Here is a 16961-nt window from a genome sequence, read left to right as displayed (position 1 = left end):
TTATAAAAAAATAATAGTAAATAAATAAATAAATCCTAAGCACCGAAAAAATAAACATTAAAAAAGTATTGGGTTGGCTCATTTTCATAAAAAATTTTTTGGCTCCGACCCTGTTTGGGGTGCTTCAGATTGTATAGTGATCCAATATATATAAGAAACTACCAAACTTTAATGCTAAAATACATTTTGTGCGTCAGACTTCTAACAAATATTCATCTTCTTATAAACCACGTAAGGATTGGATTGGACCGTTAGAGGCACAGACAAGACAACTCAAATTAACGATAAACATGACAACTCATAATACTTTTCATGATATATGTTGATTTTTATATTTTGACTTGTTCTAAGCTGTTGTGCATCACACAGGAGAATACTTGAAGTCCTGAAAACGAAAAGCACAGGGGCCCGCGCGATGGCGCGAGAGTTCTAGAATGTGAAATTACATAATAGTCACACGGTCGTTGGTCCTTAATTTGTCGTTTGGAGAAGCTTCAACATATCCCACGAGCTTGTTTTTTAGATTTGTATTCAAATAATAATATTAATATTGAAGAATTCGAAAAAAGGACAAATTGACCTTGTAGAAAACGTTTTCTATGTCACTATAAGAGGCTATCTTCTTCCTTGAATCATCCAAATATCAGAGAAGAAGATGGCAATGCCCACAAAGCTATACACCTTATGTTCTCTGGTACTGGCTTTCCTCTTCCCTTTCTCCAACTCTGTTCAGTTGGATGAGGGTAAGCTTTGCCTGCCACAAAAACATGCTTCCTTATTCATCTTTGGGGATTCGTTATATGATCCTGGAAACAATAACTATATCAACACAACTACCGGTTTACAGGCAAATTTTGGGCCGTACGGTGAAACTTTCTTTAAGTACCCCACCGGTAGATTTTCCGATGGCCGTCTGGTCTCAGATTTCATTGGTAAGATCGATATTGTTACTTCTCATTTTTCTTTAAGACATTGACTGTTGTTAAATTGATTGTTAAAGCTTTGTTTTTCAGCTGAGTACGCAAAGTTACCGTTAATTACACCGTATCTACATCCTGGTTATCATAGCTATATTGACGGGGCAAATTTCGCATCAGCTGGAGCTGGTGCTCTTGTTGAAACTCTCCAAGGATATGTATGTAATCTTTCATATTAGCAATGCCTCCTTATATGAGCAAGCGTGTTGTTATTGTTAAATCACTAGTTATCTCATAAGTTTAAGCTTATAGAAAGAGATAAATTTAATTACTTAATCATTAGTTTATCAATTTTAACAGCATAGTGCCCAAATTTCAAATCCTTCCATAGGCGTCACTTGCTTTTGGTAATTCTTCAACAATACATATGCTGTGTGCTAAGAGTATATCTTTAGTAGAAGTAAGCAAAATAGCTACTAAATGTACAAATTTTTATTTTAACTACTTATTTTTTTCGTACACACTAATAAATTCTCTATTTTATTCTTTATTTCTTTAAATATTATTTTGTGTGTGAGAGAGTGAAAGAAAAAAAGTGAAAAAAAAAAAAAACAAAACAAAATTATAGTGTGAATAGTGAATAGGCTAATAAGCCTATTTACTATTCACACTAAATCAAAAAAAGTTAAGATACCTACTCTGTTGGAGACGAAAAAGCACCCATAATCGTAAGATTTGACTATTCTTTTCGAGATGCTCTAACAAGTTCTGCGATATTTTTTGAAATAGATATTTTTTCCCGCAGGTGATAGACCTAAAGACTCAACTAGGTTTTTTCAAGAACTTAGCGAGCCTGTTTAGAAAAAAATTGGGTGACGCAGAAACCAAGACATTTTTAGGAAGATCAGTTTACTTAATTAACATTGGAAGCAACGATTATGCTACGAACTCCAGCCTGCTTCAATCCATTTCTCAACAAGAATTTGTAGATATGGTGATCGGCAACTTGACCACTGTGATCAAAGTAAGAAAAATTAGCACCATTCAACCAATATATATATATTTTCTCTCATAATTAACCGTATCTTGATGTGCTAGGAAATATACAAGGAAGGAGGAAGGAAATTCGGGTTTGTGAGCGTGCCGCCATTGGGTTGTGTACCATTCGCGAGAGCACTAAAACCAGGAAATACAGGTGCATGCCTGGAGGAACTTACAGCACTAGCAGAACTGCATAATGCAGCATTTCCTAAAGTCCTCCAGAAGCTAGAGCGTCGGCTCAATGGATTCAGATATTCATTCGCCGATGTGTACACTTCTTTTAGTGAAAGCATAAATAACCCTTCAAAATATGGTATGTCATGCCCATTTTTCTCGTACCTGAGTAAATTTCTGCGATAAATGCATTTTTGGTCAATGTGATTTAGGGTTTTTTAAAAAATGATTAATATTTAAGTAAAAAAGAACGAATTAGTCATTGTTGTTAGAACAGTCGACAGAATCCATTAATATGTTATATTAATACGAATCAGGTCGGCCAGAAGGGGTGTCAAAACCTCCTCAATTTTATTTATTTATTTTTTTTTTGCCACTTTGAGTGACAAAAATGACCCCCATGGCCATTGGTGGTTCAGCCAACCCTAGGTATGCTCCGAGGGGGTAGCTGAACACCTTTCATTTAGTACATTAACAAATTCTGTCAATTTTTATAACAAGTGATTAATTTGTTTTTTTGTTTTTTTTTTTTTTTGCTTACCCTATGAAGTGATTAATCACTTTTTTAAAACTCATAGAGCAATTTGTTAAAATCACATGGACCAAATTTATTTTTTTTGGTTATTTTAAATCCCAATGTGATACTATTAATAATTAATATCTTTGTTGTGATTATGTTGTGAAGGGTTCAAGGAAGGGAAGATTGCATGCTGTGGAAGTGGTCCATACAGAGGAATACAGAGTTGTGGAGGAAAGAGGTCAGTGAAAGAGTATGAATTATGTGAGAATGCAAGTGATCATATCTTCTTTGACAATGCTCATCTGTCTGAAAGGGCCAACCAGCAACTTGCTAAGCTAATGTGGAGTGGAACTTCCAATATTACTGCACCTTACAATCTCAAAGCTCTGTTTGAACTTTGAATAATGTAAGATTTGATACAGAACAAGGGAATCATCAATATTATCATAATAAATAAAAACATATCAAAATAAAATAAAGAAAAGAGGAAGAAAAAAGGTATGGATGGTTTACACCAACCAACTGAATTTAATAAATATGCTGTGTACTTCAAATCCTCTCATCTTACTCTCAACTGTTGGAATGATTGGCTTTAGTACTCTTGATTGCTGAAGTTGTTCTAAGTTTATTGTGAATCATGATTATAATTCTGGTTTTGTGGTGAGCACAATAGCAAAAAATATAGATAGTAATAATGAAAAATAAAAACAAAAGAAAAGAAAGGTTATAGAGAAATTCATTAAATTCATACAACTATTTATTTTTTCCATATGGTGATGGTTGGGTGGATATATCAAAATTAAACCAACTTCAAAAAAACAAGAAAAGAAAGTTATAAAATATTGCGTGTAACACATTTAGTCACACTAAAACTATTTTAACATACTTATTATTAATCGTTGTTAGTTAAATTTTTGCATAACTATTGAACCTATATGCACTAAAAGCAGAAATTGTTAGAAAGTTTTGGCCTATTTAACAATTGAAGACACCCTAAAATCATTTAAAATGTTAAATTTTTGGTTATTGGAATATTCTAGTTTAAGAAGGTTCTTTTAGCTTTCAGCGCTTAATAATTCTTCTTCCAATTCTTACACTTATTTTCAATAACTACATTATAATTTAATTTCAATTTTTTTTTTCTTTTTTTTTGCGAAAATGTCTTAGAAAAATATTAAACCATTGAAGATATGGATTAGATTAAAAAGGCCGAGTATGTCAATTAAGGATGTGTTGATTTGGGTCCAGTTTTTCCTCCTTCTATGACACATGATAAACACATGGAAGATATACAAGAAGAACATATTGATACAGTTGATAGAAATAGTGAGCTTGTTGTTGATAATGTGGAACAAGAACACCACCTAGAGCGAGCTTCTGCAGAACCACCTACTAAAACTCAATTAAGAAGATCTACCAGAAAGTGCCAACCTTTTAGAAATTCTACAAATGAGTATGTGTTGTTTTTAGATGGGGGGAGCTAGAAAGTTGTCAGAAAGTTATGGTACATGACTAGAAAAAAAAAATGGGTTATTGAAAGTCATGTAGGAAGAGATGAAATCTTGCATGAAATCCATATCTATGATTTGGTAGAATTGCATAAGGGAAATAGAGCACTAAAGAGTAAATGAGTGTTTCAATGCAAGATTGAACAAAATAGCCCACAACCAAGGTACATTAAAGTAATATCCTAATAAAAACAACAGTTTTTATTACTAAAAGATTTTCTACAAGGAATGGCTAAAAGATTTATGAAAAGCTCGGTTTTATAACAAAGAACCTAAGCCCATTCTTATAACCTAAAACTTTGGCGTTTTGAAGCACAAACCCGAACTTAACCCTTTTTGACCAAACGTACGCTAGGGTTATCGGACGTACACTACTGTTTTTAGTAGAGGACGTATGCAAGGGGGCTACCGTATGTTCGCCTGCCAAAGGTACAAGGACGTACACCTGGGGAGCACTGGACGTATGCTACTTTTTGAAAAACCGCTGGATAATACCTGTACTTTTGAGACACCCTTTGACCGTTCAGTAAATAGTACTGGACGTACGCCCCAATAGTATCGGACGTCTGCTACTTTTCAGAGTAGTTGGTAGTGCCCTTGGCTCTTCTGGCCTATAAATACCTAACCCCCCATCGCCCTTCAAGCATATTTCTCGCCTCCAGGCCCTCTCAAACCCCTTAAGTGAATATCTTTGTGAGTTTTGTGATGTGGGAAGGAAAGAAGCATTTGTGTGCGTTCTTGCCAATTTCCAATGTAACCCCATGCTCGTTATATGTTTTCACTACTGTTTTTATTGCTTTCGTAAATGTTGTGAGTTTCAAAAGATGTTATGCTAAGTTCTTTACTCTTTTCCTTACAAAACAAGAAATGTTTTCAAAATAGTTTCGAAAGCTTCTTTGATTCCTTGTATTGCATGATGTTAAGTTTTCTTGCATTGAATGTTTTATCCCTTAGCCTAGAAGGGGATATAATAGCCTATAGATTTTATAGAATTCTTAAAACCCAGTTTGGAGCATTAGATGGATGACCTAACTCATTGACCGGACGTACACCCTCGAGCTTGAATGTACAGTCAGAAAGCCAGGCATTGGCCTTTAAGCCCCGCTCGCGTGTATTTTAGAGGCTAACAATCCTTTTGTTAGATAAGCCTTAGTATTTTACTCGTAAAGGTCCTCTAGAACTGTGCAAAATGACGTGTCGTATTGCGTTATAGCAGGATGAGGATTCAAGCGAGCGTACAAGGTAAGTAAATACTTACTAACTATTTCCTTAAAACGTGGGATATGTCAGTTGACTCACCATGAGTATGATATGAGCATATCTATTTTTTGTAATTACTTGGTAACTGCTTTATCAATTGATTAATAAGATGCATTGTATGACATGGTACACTGGTACGTGCGGTATAATAGTTATGGGCTTACAATATAGACTTTATTGGTCAAATGTGTGTGTGTTATATGGGCAGTGGATTTAATGGTTGTTTCGTAGCCGGCACAGCCTTAATGGGCGGTCACTACAGGATGGACATCATTCGCGGTGTGGGCCACCCGAGGTCAGACTCGGTCGTGCCGCTAGTGTTATGTATGATAGCGTACAATGGCTAGGGCACCGACATCGTATTACAGGTCCCTCGAAACAGTGCCGACCCTGTTGAGAAGGGGTAATATCTCGGGTAGACCATATTTTTCTTGCATAAAAATACTTAGGCGATTGCCGCCGGTAGTACACCACACTTTTGGAAACCAAAATGCTACTTTATGGTGTATTAACAGAGACAACACCTCCTTTTGAATGTTTACTAAACTGCACGTTTATTTATGCTTAATTGAACTCATATCATACCTAATTGTGAGGTTTACTTACTAAGTTGTTAGACTTATGATGTTATTACCCTTTTAGAATGTTTGTCACTAGAACCCAGGAGTGGCCAGGTTGCCACTACGGACTTTGCTTAGAATCTGCATGTGGTCAAAAGGTTGGAATATTATTGTTATTTGTTGCTCCATGTCTTAATTTTGAGGAATATGCTTGTCCATTTTATGATTAGATAATTTTCTCAGATTTATATCACTTTCCTATGCATTAACTCTGATAATGCTTAGAGGGGCGATTCCTCATTTAGCCACAAGTTGGTTTTACTGGGTAACTGCCAGTAACCCTGCCACTTTAGCTAAGGCTAATTTTGGGGGCGTTACAATTAATGCATGATTGGTTATGAAAAGATTTAGTCAAAAGAAAGATATATATTGATGTTGAAGAAATTTTATTGTTTGTGGTAAAGATGCATTCTATTATATATAGTTGTTTTAGGTTTGATTGCCAATATGAAATTGGAGATTGAACAACTTATTATGAATCCCCCTCCCCCCTCTTGTGCGGGCATGTCACAAAAAACAAAAAAAAACTTTCCGCCTTGGTGACTTATATAGAGGAGAAAATATATATGGGGCAACAAAAGGAATGCATAATTAAATGCAAAGAACAATGATTCTAACTATATTATAATTTAATTGGTGCTTATGCACTGACACATACATACCGAAAAACCTAATATGACTCCAAACAACACCTAGAAGGGGGTTGAATAGGTGTATGCAATATAAAATGTAGAATTAAAATAATCAACAATCACAATCAGTTATTCGCCTAAATATGTAAAATAATAAATCAAAGAGACAAATATTTTGGTTACGAAGAGGAAACCATTTAGAGAAATCTCTAAAATATAAAACCTTTTCGGGGTAGCCAAACCTAGAAAATCACTAAATCAGTAGAATAACTAGAAATTACACAATGTCGAAGACTTACACAACCTATGCACTTGACACTCCTATGTACTAGACAAGCGACTCACTTGTTTGCTACCGCAGTAGTTCTCCCAGAACCTCTGGACTGTTACTTCTACGTGATCTCCCTTCACCCGAACTCTCATTCACTTCAATTGCTTTATCAACAAGGACGATCAAACGATCACTCTATGAGAGAGAATTAATGCTCTATAATGAAGACTCTTAGCACAAAACTACCGAACTCTAGATGCAGAATTCGTACCTATAGACATCTATATGGTTTCATATAAATAAACTCCAAACCCCTAGTCTAATTCAACACAAACTCTATTCAAAAAGGATAAAATTACACAGGGTGTCCAGACGGGAAGTAAGCTCATCCGGACGGAACTAGGTTAAAAACGCTAAAACCCTAGTTCTCTGGCACAGCGCGTCCAAACAGCTTGCAGGCGAGATTGCAGACGAGGCTCTCAGGTTTTCTTGCTCAGCCATCTCATCCAAATGGTCTGCAAGCAAAGTTGCAGTCGAGGCTCCCGGGTTTTCCTAGTCAGCCATCTCGTTCGAACGCCTAATAGATGAGGCTTTAGACGAAGCTCTCTAGAAATCAATTTCAACCATTTACTGATTCATGCACTGCACTCTTAAATCGAACATGTTAATTACAAGTATTTTCTTCACTCGAATCTAGCCAAGATACAAATAGAACTAACAAACTTCCCTTTGGCTATTCGATGAAAAAAGAAAATTAAGTAACAAACTTTCGATCACCTAAGCATGGATATTTAACAGAAATTTCCTTAAACCCAATACTACCCATAGTTAATCGAGTTTAAAGAGAATGAAACAAAATATCATAGATTAAGGGTTCTACAAAACAAAAAGACTTCACTCCCCCTTTTTGTCACGAAGGTGATAAGTGCTAAAATATTCATATTTTCAACCCTTAACTTGCATGTTTTAATCCTTTGGTTTTGGTTAATTAGGCCATTTTTATTTCTTTTTGTGTTTTTCACACTTTTGCAGGCTTTTGGAAGAAAATGAAGTAAATCTAGATGATTTGGGCTCAAAAAGAGAAGTTGGAGGAAATTGAAGCTCCCTGACACTGCGATCAATCGCAGGGTACTTGCGATCGAGGGTAGTACCCGAGAGGACACAACACAAATCAGGCTAGGGGCGATCGAGCGCATGCCAGAAGAGGATCGATCGCAGACCTGCGATCGAGTGCACACGGGCTGCGATCGATTGCACCCGTGCACAAGAGACACATCAAGTGGAAGCTAAAGTGTTACTCTTTCCATATTAGGGTTTTCCAATTCCCAATTGTAATAGGTCTCAAAACCTTACGAAATCCCTAGGTTTACTACTTTTCCAAGGACTTTTAAAACCTATAAATGGACCCTTAAGCATCTAGAATAGGAGGCTTTGTAAGGAGAAGAATAGGAGCTCTTCAAGTTCAAGTCTTGGGTTTATTCTTTTCCTTTCTTTTCTTTTATGAAGATGTTTAACATCAACTCTATGTGTGGCTAATTTATTTAGTAGGGCTAGATTGAAGCCCCAGTTATGTTTAATTAATATTTCAATATTGGCGCCTTTATGATGATCTTCTTGTGCTATTTAACTTGATTAATACCTGCTTGTATGAATTCCTTATATGTGTGTGCCTGATCAACATATGCATGTGGTATGGACTAGTTAGTTAGATCAATTTGGATGACTGAGTCCTAGGTTTAATATAAGTAACAAAAGAATCCACACCGCGATTCTTGGGTTAATCAACATGGGGAACCGGGAGTATACACCCATGCCCTAGGCCTCGTGTGTTTGTCGATTTCCATAAAACGTATGATTTTGTAAAGAACAACTTAGTATATACTATGCAGAATCCTTTAGGAAAGAAAAGAATTAGAGTATACACCCATGCCTAACTCAGTGCTTAGGGAAATCTATAGCTTAAGGAGTATACACCCATGCCCTTAGGTTGACACATGATCAAAGCATTGGTATATTGTTATATTAGATGAATATAATTAGTGGCGGATATCAAAGCCTTACCTTTTTATTATTATCAACTCAATCAATCTTTGTTTTACTTAAGGAATTTAGTTTTAAACAAAAATTCAGCAATCCTCGTGAGAATGATCCTGTACGTGCACCATATACTACTATGTTGACCTTGTGCACTTACAGGTAAAATGTACAATTATTTACCTATTAATTTAGATAGATATTTGCACAACAAGTTTTTGGCGCCGTTGCCGAGGATTGAGGCGAATTTTGTTTAAAATTATTTTCCTTTAGCTTTGTTATTTTAATTTTCAATTTTTAATTTAGTTGCTAGCAAAAATCAAAATTACTTTTCGTTTTCCCTAATTTTTCTATTTTTTGTTTTAGGTTGCGGATTGGCATTCTGTAATTCGATCAATCGTCAGCTAAGTGCGATCGAGCGCACTGCGATTGAACGCACCAACCTGCGATCGAGCCCAGTTCCAGGGAGCATTCGGACTAGCAGCACTGAAGCTGCCTAACTGAAGAAGTAATCCAATTCATGCAAGGTCGTTGATATCAAGCCTCAACCGTTCTTCCACTCAATCCTAAAATTGAGCGGACAATTCGACAATGACCTAGAGACAAAGAAGAAGAAGAAGAAATTGATATGGAAGACTTGCAAGAGAATCCAATTGGGCCTAGACCATTAGAGGCAAATCCACCACGGGTGAGGAGACCAATGAAGCAGGCATACGTTCCAGCAAACCTCCATCAACCCTCATGCATAGCATATCAACCAGAGGTGGATGGCAGCTGTTGTGCAAATTTATTTAACTCGCAAGTGCACGAATCAATTGTAGTTTAATGGATTGCAAGTGCGAGGTCAATCCCACAGAGAATTGTATTTTTGAAAGAGCAATTTATATCTAAACTAATTAAATCCTAATCTAGTTCCAAAAGGGTTTTGATTTTTGAGTTTTTGAAAATTAAAGGATAAACATAAACTAAATAAAATAAGTAAATCTAAGGATAAAGGCACTAAGGTTTGGAAATTCACACTCACCAAATCATAACAACATACTTTATGTTCATCAATATAAATCCGAAGTTCTCACAAATTAAATCATAGATATGTTTTACTATGCTTCAAAGAATTAATCAAAACCATCCCATGTATCCATTCATTGACCAAATCACAAAAGGAATCCAAATTCAATTGAAACACCAGATGTATCCGTAGAACAAATCACAAGGGATAGCCAATTTTTATGAGTTAAAAGCCAAGCAATCAATCATATGAAATTATATCAAATCATCACATGTATCCTTGAATCACAAGAGATATCCAAGAATTACTCCATACAATTGATGAGAAGTAAAACAATTGAAATATAAAACCCAATAAAATCAGAATAATAAAAACTTACATAAAAGTGATGTTGTTCTTCATCAGTAAGGCTTCATCCCCAACCTTAGTTGGAAATTTAGCTCCACATAAAAATAAAACCTAAACTAAAGAAAACCTAAACTAAAAAGAGAAAAACTGTAGAATTTTGTTCTCTAGGATTGTGTATCTTTTCTTCAATGCAAAGAAGTCTATTTATAGGCTTAGGGAAGTCTTAGAAGCCCAAGTAAACCTATATAATTCGGAGGTCTGTCTCCCAGTCAAAATAGAAGTCAGAAATCGGAATAGGCTTCATCCAGATTTGTGTCTCTTAATTGGGAGGCGATTTTGGCATAGTAACCGTCCGAATTAGGAAAATCATATTTCAGAACAAATTGTATTATTTTGAGTTATCTATCCAATGCCGCTTGAATCACTTCAATCCAATATTTGAACGAAAAGTTATGGTCAAAATACTGAGACATATACAGAATCTGAATTTGAATCCGATCCGAAATCTTATCCAATCTATCTTTAATCCAATATGATCTTTAATCTGATTTAACATTTTTCTTGGATTCGGTTGATCTTAACCACATCATCTAGGTCTTCTCAAAGTATGTTTTTTTCCAACCTTTGCATTTTTTTCCTTTAAAGTTGTAGTTTTTCTTCAACAACCTACAAAACACTAAAAACACAAACTAACACAAAACATTAAATAACAATACAACTAAAGGATTAACTAATGTAAATAAAGGAGTCCAAATATGCAATATTTGGCACTTATCAGCAGCTATTATATCTCTCCTCAAATCCTTAATGCATTGACTCACTTCAGAGGCACAGCTACTGAGGACCCCAACTTGCATCTTAAAGAATTCTTTAATTTATGCAAGTTCCAGTATGTCCAAGGCTTAACTCCAGAGAGACTCAGGTTGATCCTCTTCCCTTTCTCTTTGAAAGATAACGTTAAATTGTGGTACAATTCCTTGCCTGCAGATTCTATCCATACTTGGGAAGAATTAACCACCAAGTTCCTGAAGAAGTTTTTCCCAGCTCAAAGGACAAGGCAACTTAGAAGGGAGTTGCAATCGTTCCAACAAAGAGATGGAGAACCTTTCTTTGAAGCATGGGATCACTTCAATGCTATGCTCCTTAAGTGTCCAAACCACAACATATCTCAACATGACCAGGTACAAATCTTTTATGAAGGGTTAGATGATTTTAACAAGGGTGTTGTTGATACAGCTTGTGGAGGAACACTTGTGGAAAAGAGTAGTGAGGAAGCCATAGAGCTTTTTGAAATGTTGATTGAACACACCCAACAATTCCCATCCAGAGGGAGGCAAGGTGTACGAAGCAAAGGCAGGTATGAAGAAAATAGCGGAATGCAAAATCAGATAGCTACGCTGCAGAAGACAGTAAATATGCTTGTTAACTCCATGACTCCTCAGAACATCTCTTCTATTCAGCCAGCGACCCAACTACAGGTATGTGCCATATGCTCTAAAGTAGGTCATACTACTGAAACTTGCCCTTTATATTCATCTGCAGATTAGGAGCAAGCGCACTATGTGAGACAAAACAATTACCCTTATAAGAACAATCCATACTCCAACACCTACAAGCCAGGGTGGCAAAACCACCATGATTTCTCATGGAGTAATAATCAGAACCATCAAGGGCAGCAGAGGAATTCCCAACAGGCAAGCCAACCAATTCAAGAGTCAAATTTGAACAAACTGGAGAGTATGATACACACCCTGGTGACTTCACAACAGTAATTTGTGAATGAGCAACAACAATCCAATGCTAAGCATGAGCAGTCCATTCAAAGGACCGAGCAAGCTGTCCAAAGATTGGAAGTACAAATGTGATAAATGGCAAAGGAGCTGAGTGAAAGAAAGTAGGACAAAATCCCACCCAGACAATACCCAATCCAAGGGGTCATCAGTAGCTGGAAGCAGTCACAATTCTCAGGAATGGTCAGGTCATTGGAACTAAAGAGCCACCTCAAGCAACTCCAGAAGGACCATCAATTTCTAAGGTAAACAAAATGGAGATGGTAAATGCACCCCCCTTTCCTCAAAGGTTAGTCAAACTAAAGAAAGAAAAGCAACTCATGGATATCTTTGAGACCTTAAAGTAGAAATCAACATTCTTTTATTAGATGCAATTAAACATATTCCTTTATATGCTAAATTTTTAAAGGAATGCTGCACTAACAAAATGAAGTTTCAAGAGTATGAGACAGTGGCCTTAATAGAAGAGGTAATTTCAGTCTTGTTAAGAAAATTACCACCAAAGCTAACAGATCCAGGTAGTTTTACCATGCCTTTGAGGATAGGAGACCACTCTTTTGAAAAGGCACTATTGGATCTAGGAGCAGGGGTGAATTTGATACCTTACACAGTATATGAAAAGCTGGGATTGGGGGAGCTTCAACCAACCTCTATCACCTTGCAATTGGCAGGTAGAAGCATCGAAAGACCAAGAGGTATACTTGAGGATGTTTTGGTAAAGGTAGGTACATTTATTTTACCTGCTGATTTCATTGTGTTGGATGTGGAAGAATCTCCTATGCCGTCACCTTTACCTATTATCTTAGGAAGACCCTTTATGAGAACTGCTGATACTACAATAGGTGTAAAAAAATATATTGTGAGCATGAAGGTAAATGGTGAGACAATAGAGTTCAAAATATTCGATGCATTGAAATTACCTCAAGAAGATTTAGAATGTTTTGATGTTTGTATAATCCAAGATGTTGGTAAGACAGTTTTGCAAGACCAACATAAAGATCCATTGAAGGCCACCCCTCACCCATAGTTTCACAAGGCAGGACATTGAGCCAAAACCTGAAGATGTTACTAATGACATCATTGAACAGTGCATCACCTTGAGGCCTCTCCAAAATACTCAGGTAAGTATACTCATCCCTTTGAAGTTCTTGAGCCCACTAACACCTCTCTTGTTCCCTCTGTTATACAGGCACCCAAGCTGGAATTGAAGCAATTGCCAGAGCACCTAAAATATGCATACTTGGGAGAAAACAAGACACTACCAGTCATCATTGCTGCAAATCTGAGTTGTGGGGAAGAAGAAAAGTTGTTGAGAATTCTTAGAGAACCTAAAACCGCCTTGGGGTGGACCATTGCTGATATCAAAGGAATAAGTCCGGCTAAGTGCATGCATTGAATCTTCCTTGAAGACGAAGCAAAGCCAACCAGAGATGCACAAAGAAGACTCAACCCTCACATGAAGGAGGTAGTCAAGGCAGAGGTACTAAAACTACTGGATGTGGGCATCATCTATCTCAGACAGTAAATGGGTCAGTCCAGTCCATGTAGTGCCAAAAAAGAGTGGGATCACAGTGGTGAAGAATGAAGATGATGAACTAATACCCACGGGAGTAACCACTGGGTGGAGGGTATGCATCGATTACAAAAGACTGAATAAGGTAACAAGAAAAGACCATTTTCCATTACCCTTCATTGACCAAATGCTAGAGAGATTAGCTGGCCATAGCCACTACTATTTCTTGGATGGGTATAGTGGCTATAATCAGATTGTAATAGCACCAGATGATCAAGAGAAGACCACCTTCACATGTCCTTTTGGCACATTTGTTTACAGAAGGATGCCATTTGGCTTATGCAATGCCCCAGCTACATTCCAGAGATGCATGATAAGCATTTTTTCAGACATGGTGGAGAAAAACATTAAGGTATTTAAGGATGACTTTAGCATTTTTGGGTCTAGTTTTGATGAATGCCTCCACCATTTAAAGAATGTTCTCAAGAGGTGTAAAGAATGCAATCTAGTGCTCAATTGGGAAAAATGTCATTTCATGGTTCAACAAGGCATCGTATTGGGTCATGCTATTTCAAGCAAGGGCATTGAGGTGGATAAGGCCAAAATAGATATCATCTCCAACCTTCCCCCACCTCTGACAGTCAAGCGGGTGAGGAGTTTTCTTGGACATGTCGGATTCTATAGAAGGTTCATCAAGGATTTCTCCAAGATCTCTAGACCTCTCTGTGCATTGCTAGGGGAGGAGGCCTCGTTTGACTTTCACGTCGCCCAATACCACTCCCTTTGTGAAGAAATGGAGGGCCTTCGCAGAGAGCTAGCTGATCAAAGAAGGGAGGCTCTGGAAGATCAGGCACTAATGGATCAACGCTTAGCTGCCTTGGAAGAATTGATGCAAACCATCCTAAGCCGTTTGCCACCACCATCTGGAGCATCTACTTCTAGACAGCACTAAGATGGGACCAATGTCTGGCTAAAGACGTAAAACTTAGCGCTCATGGGAGGCACCCAATATAGCATATCCTTTTGTTTTTATTTTATGTTGGTTTTTTTTTTTTTTTTTTACTGCGATCGATCGCAACCTGTGGTGCGATCGAGTGCAAGTCTCCACTTAAGGTTTCATAGCATTCTGTTAGTGCGATCGAACGCACCATGCGTGCGATCGAGCGCACTTAGGCAGCATCCCATAGTTATTTTTTTATTTTATTTTGTTTAATATGTTTTCAGTTCAATTTTTATTTAGTTTTAGATTTTGTTCCTTTTTACTTGTTCGTCTGTTTTCTATTTTACAGGGACAAGTGTGCTTTAATTCAAGTTTGGGGGTGTGCTATGAGCCATGATTTCCAAGACTATGTCCACCATCTCCCGGGTACATTCTTTCCTTTACTTAGACACATTGGGGACAATGTGTCATTTAAGTTTGGGGGTATGGGCACAGATGTTCACACACACTTTGTCCCAATTTCATGTTATTTGTTTTGCATTGTTGTTCGTTTATTTGAAAAAAAAAAAAAAAAAACAAATTATGCATGCTCTTGTTTGCTCAAAAATTTTAAGTTGATCTAAAAAGAATTGTGATTTGAATTCATCAGTGAGCTTAAAATTTTGAACACATGATCTGATGAGTGAATCTATTAGTTTGGTTACTTGTTGAGGATAGTTTAAAAATCATATGTTTGATCTGATCACACAAGCACATTAGCACATAATCTGTGAGGTATGACATGAGGTCTGATATGTGTGTTTTTGCATCTGGGATGAAATTGGATGACTTATTAGATGACACTATGGCATATATAGTGATGAAAAAAAAAAATAATAAAATAAATGATCATTGATGGCTTTTCACTAAGTAACTGGACCTCTTGCCTTAAAGCATTGAGTGTTCACGTCAAAAGGTGAAAAATTTGGATTTGATAAATGTCATGGTTAGTTGCTTTTGTAGCCTTTTTTACTTGAGTTAATAGGTCCTTATGCGTGTCTATACACCTAATGCCCTAAAACCACCTGGTTTGGGAGTCATTGACTTAACACTCGCTACAAGGGTCAATTAGAAAGCTTAAGGGAACCAACATTGCACAACCTGACCAAAAAAAAAAAAAAGAGAGAAAAAGAAAGAAAAAGAAATATGCCAGTGTGTCATTCTAATAGGAATTTCAATGAATTCTGAGATAAGGAGACATTGCATATTGGAAAGATTTGGAAGCCTCATAATTTTGTACTAGTTCACTGTACACAATTTTCAAACTTGTGATGATTTAACATGTCATTTGTAAGTAATTGCACTTTGAGATTCCAATTCATTGTGAAGATGGAGTTCATCTTTTTAAGTTTGCTTATGAATGAAAACCATGATCTTGAAGTGATACTGTAATTTTCGGGATAACATGAACTGTGCATGATGTTTGTAGGTAACATTTATGGAAAACCCTCACGAGACTTCACTCGTCCACTAGGAAATTCCTAGGGGTTTAAAAGGCTTGTTGCATACGCTAAACGCAATTGTGCATCCCACGAAAGATGGATTTATCTTTTGTTTTCTTTTTTTTCTGTTCTTGTTGTCAGTCTTGTATTGCTAAGGGACTAGCAATATGTAAGTTTAGGGTTGTGATAAGTGCTAAAATATTCATATTTTCAGCCCTTAACTTGCATGTTTTAATACTTTGGTTTTAGTCGATTAGGCCATTTTTATTCTTTTTTGTGTTTTTCATACTTTTGCAGGCTTTTGGAAGAAAATGAAGTAAATCTAGATGATTTGGGCTTAAAAAGAGAAGATGGAGAAAATTGGAGCTTCCTGACATTGCGATCAATCGCAGGGTACCTGCAATCGAGCACAGTACCCGAGAGGACACAACACAAATCAGGCCAGGGGCGATCGAGCGCACACCAGGAGAGGATCGATCGTAAACCTAAGATCGAGCGCACATGGGCTGCGATCGATTGTACCCGTGCGCAGAAGACACATCAAGTGGCGGCTAAAGTGTCACTCTTTCCATATTTGGGTTTTCCAATTCCCAATTGTAATAGGTCTCAAAACCCTACGAAATCCCTAGATTTACTACTTTGCCAAGGACTTCTAAAACTTATAAATAGACCCTTAAGCCTCTAGAATAGGAGGCTTTGTAAGGAGAAGAATAGGAGCTCTTCAAGTTCAAGTCTCGAGTTTATTCTTTTCCTTTCTTTTCTTTTATGAAGATGTTTAACATCAACTCTATGTGTAGCTAATTTATTTAGTAGGGCTAGATTGAAGCCCTAGTTATATTTAATTAATATTTCAATATTGTAGCCTTTGTGATGATCTTGTTGTGCTATTTAACTTGATTAATA

General features: G+C 36.8%; 1 protein-coding gene across 1 annotated transcript; it reads left to right on the top strand.

Annotated features, from left to right (window-relative positions):
- Window positions 1-591: 591 nt before the first annotated feature.
- LOC132186502 (GDSL esterase/lipase 1) lies at window positions 592-3212 on the top strand. Its single transcript, XM_059600480.2, has 5 exons — window positions 592-932; window positions 1014-1135; window positions 1723-1941; window positions 2016-2271; window positions 2818-3212. The coding sequence occupies exons 1-5, from the start codon at window positions 656-658 to the stop codon at window positions 3051-3053; spliced, it is 1110 nt and encodes a 369-aa protein (XP_059456463.2). The 5' UTR covers window positions 592-655; the 3' UTR covers window positions 3054-3212.
- Window positions 3213-16961: the final 13749 nt, after the last annotated feature.

This window comes from Corylus avellana, chromosome 6, assembly GCF_965113065.1.
Source record: "Corylus avellana chromosome 6, dhCorAvel1.hap1.2, whole genome shotgun sequence".
Classification (NCBI taxonomy): domain Eukaryota; kingdom Viridiplantae; phylum Streptophyta; class Magnoliopsida; order Fagales; family Betulaceae; genus Corylus; species Corylus avellana.
The sequence above is the reverse complement of the archived record's forward strand: the minus strand, read 5'-3'. Positions and strand labels throughout refer to the sequence as shown.

Excerpts from the sequence above, each read along its gene's own strand:
- LOC132186502 (XM_059600480.2), top strand. The coding sequence starts at position 656 with ATGGCAATGCCCACAAAGCTATACACCTTATGTTCTCTGGTACTGGCT. Across the intron at positions 933-1,013 it reads TCTGGTCTCAGATTTCATTG|CTGAGTACGCAAAGTTACCG; the intron begins GTAAGATCGATA and ends TTTGTTTTTCAG. Across the intron at positions 1,942-2,015 it reads ACTTGACCACTGTGATCAAA|GAAATATACAAGGAAGGAGG; the intron begins GTAAGAAAAATT and ends TTGATGTGCTAG.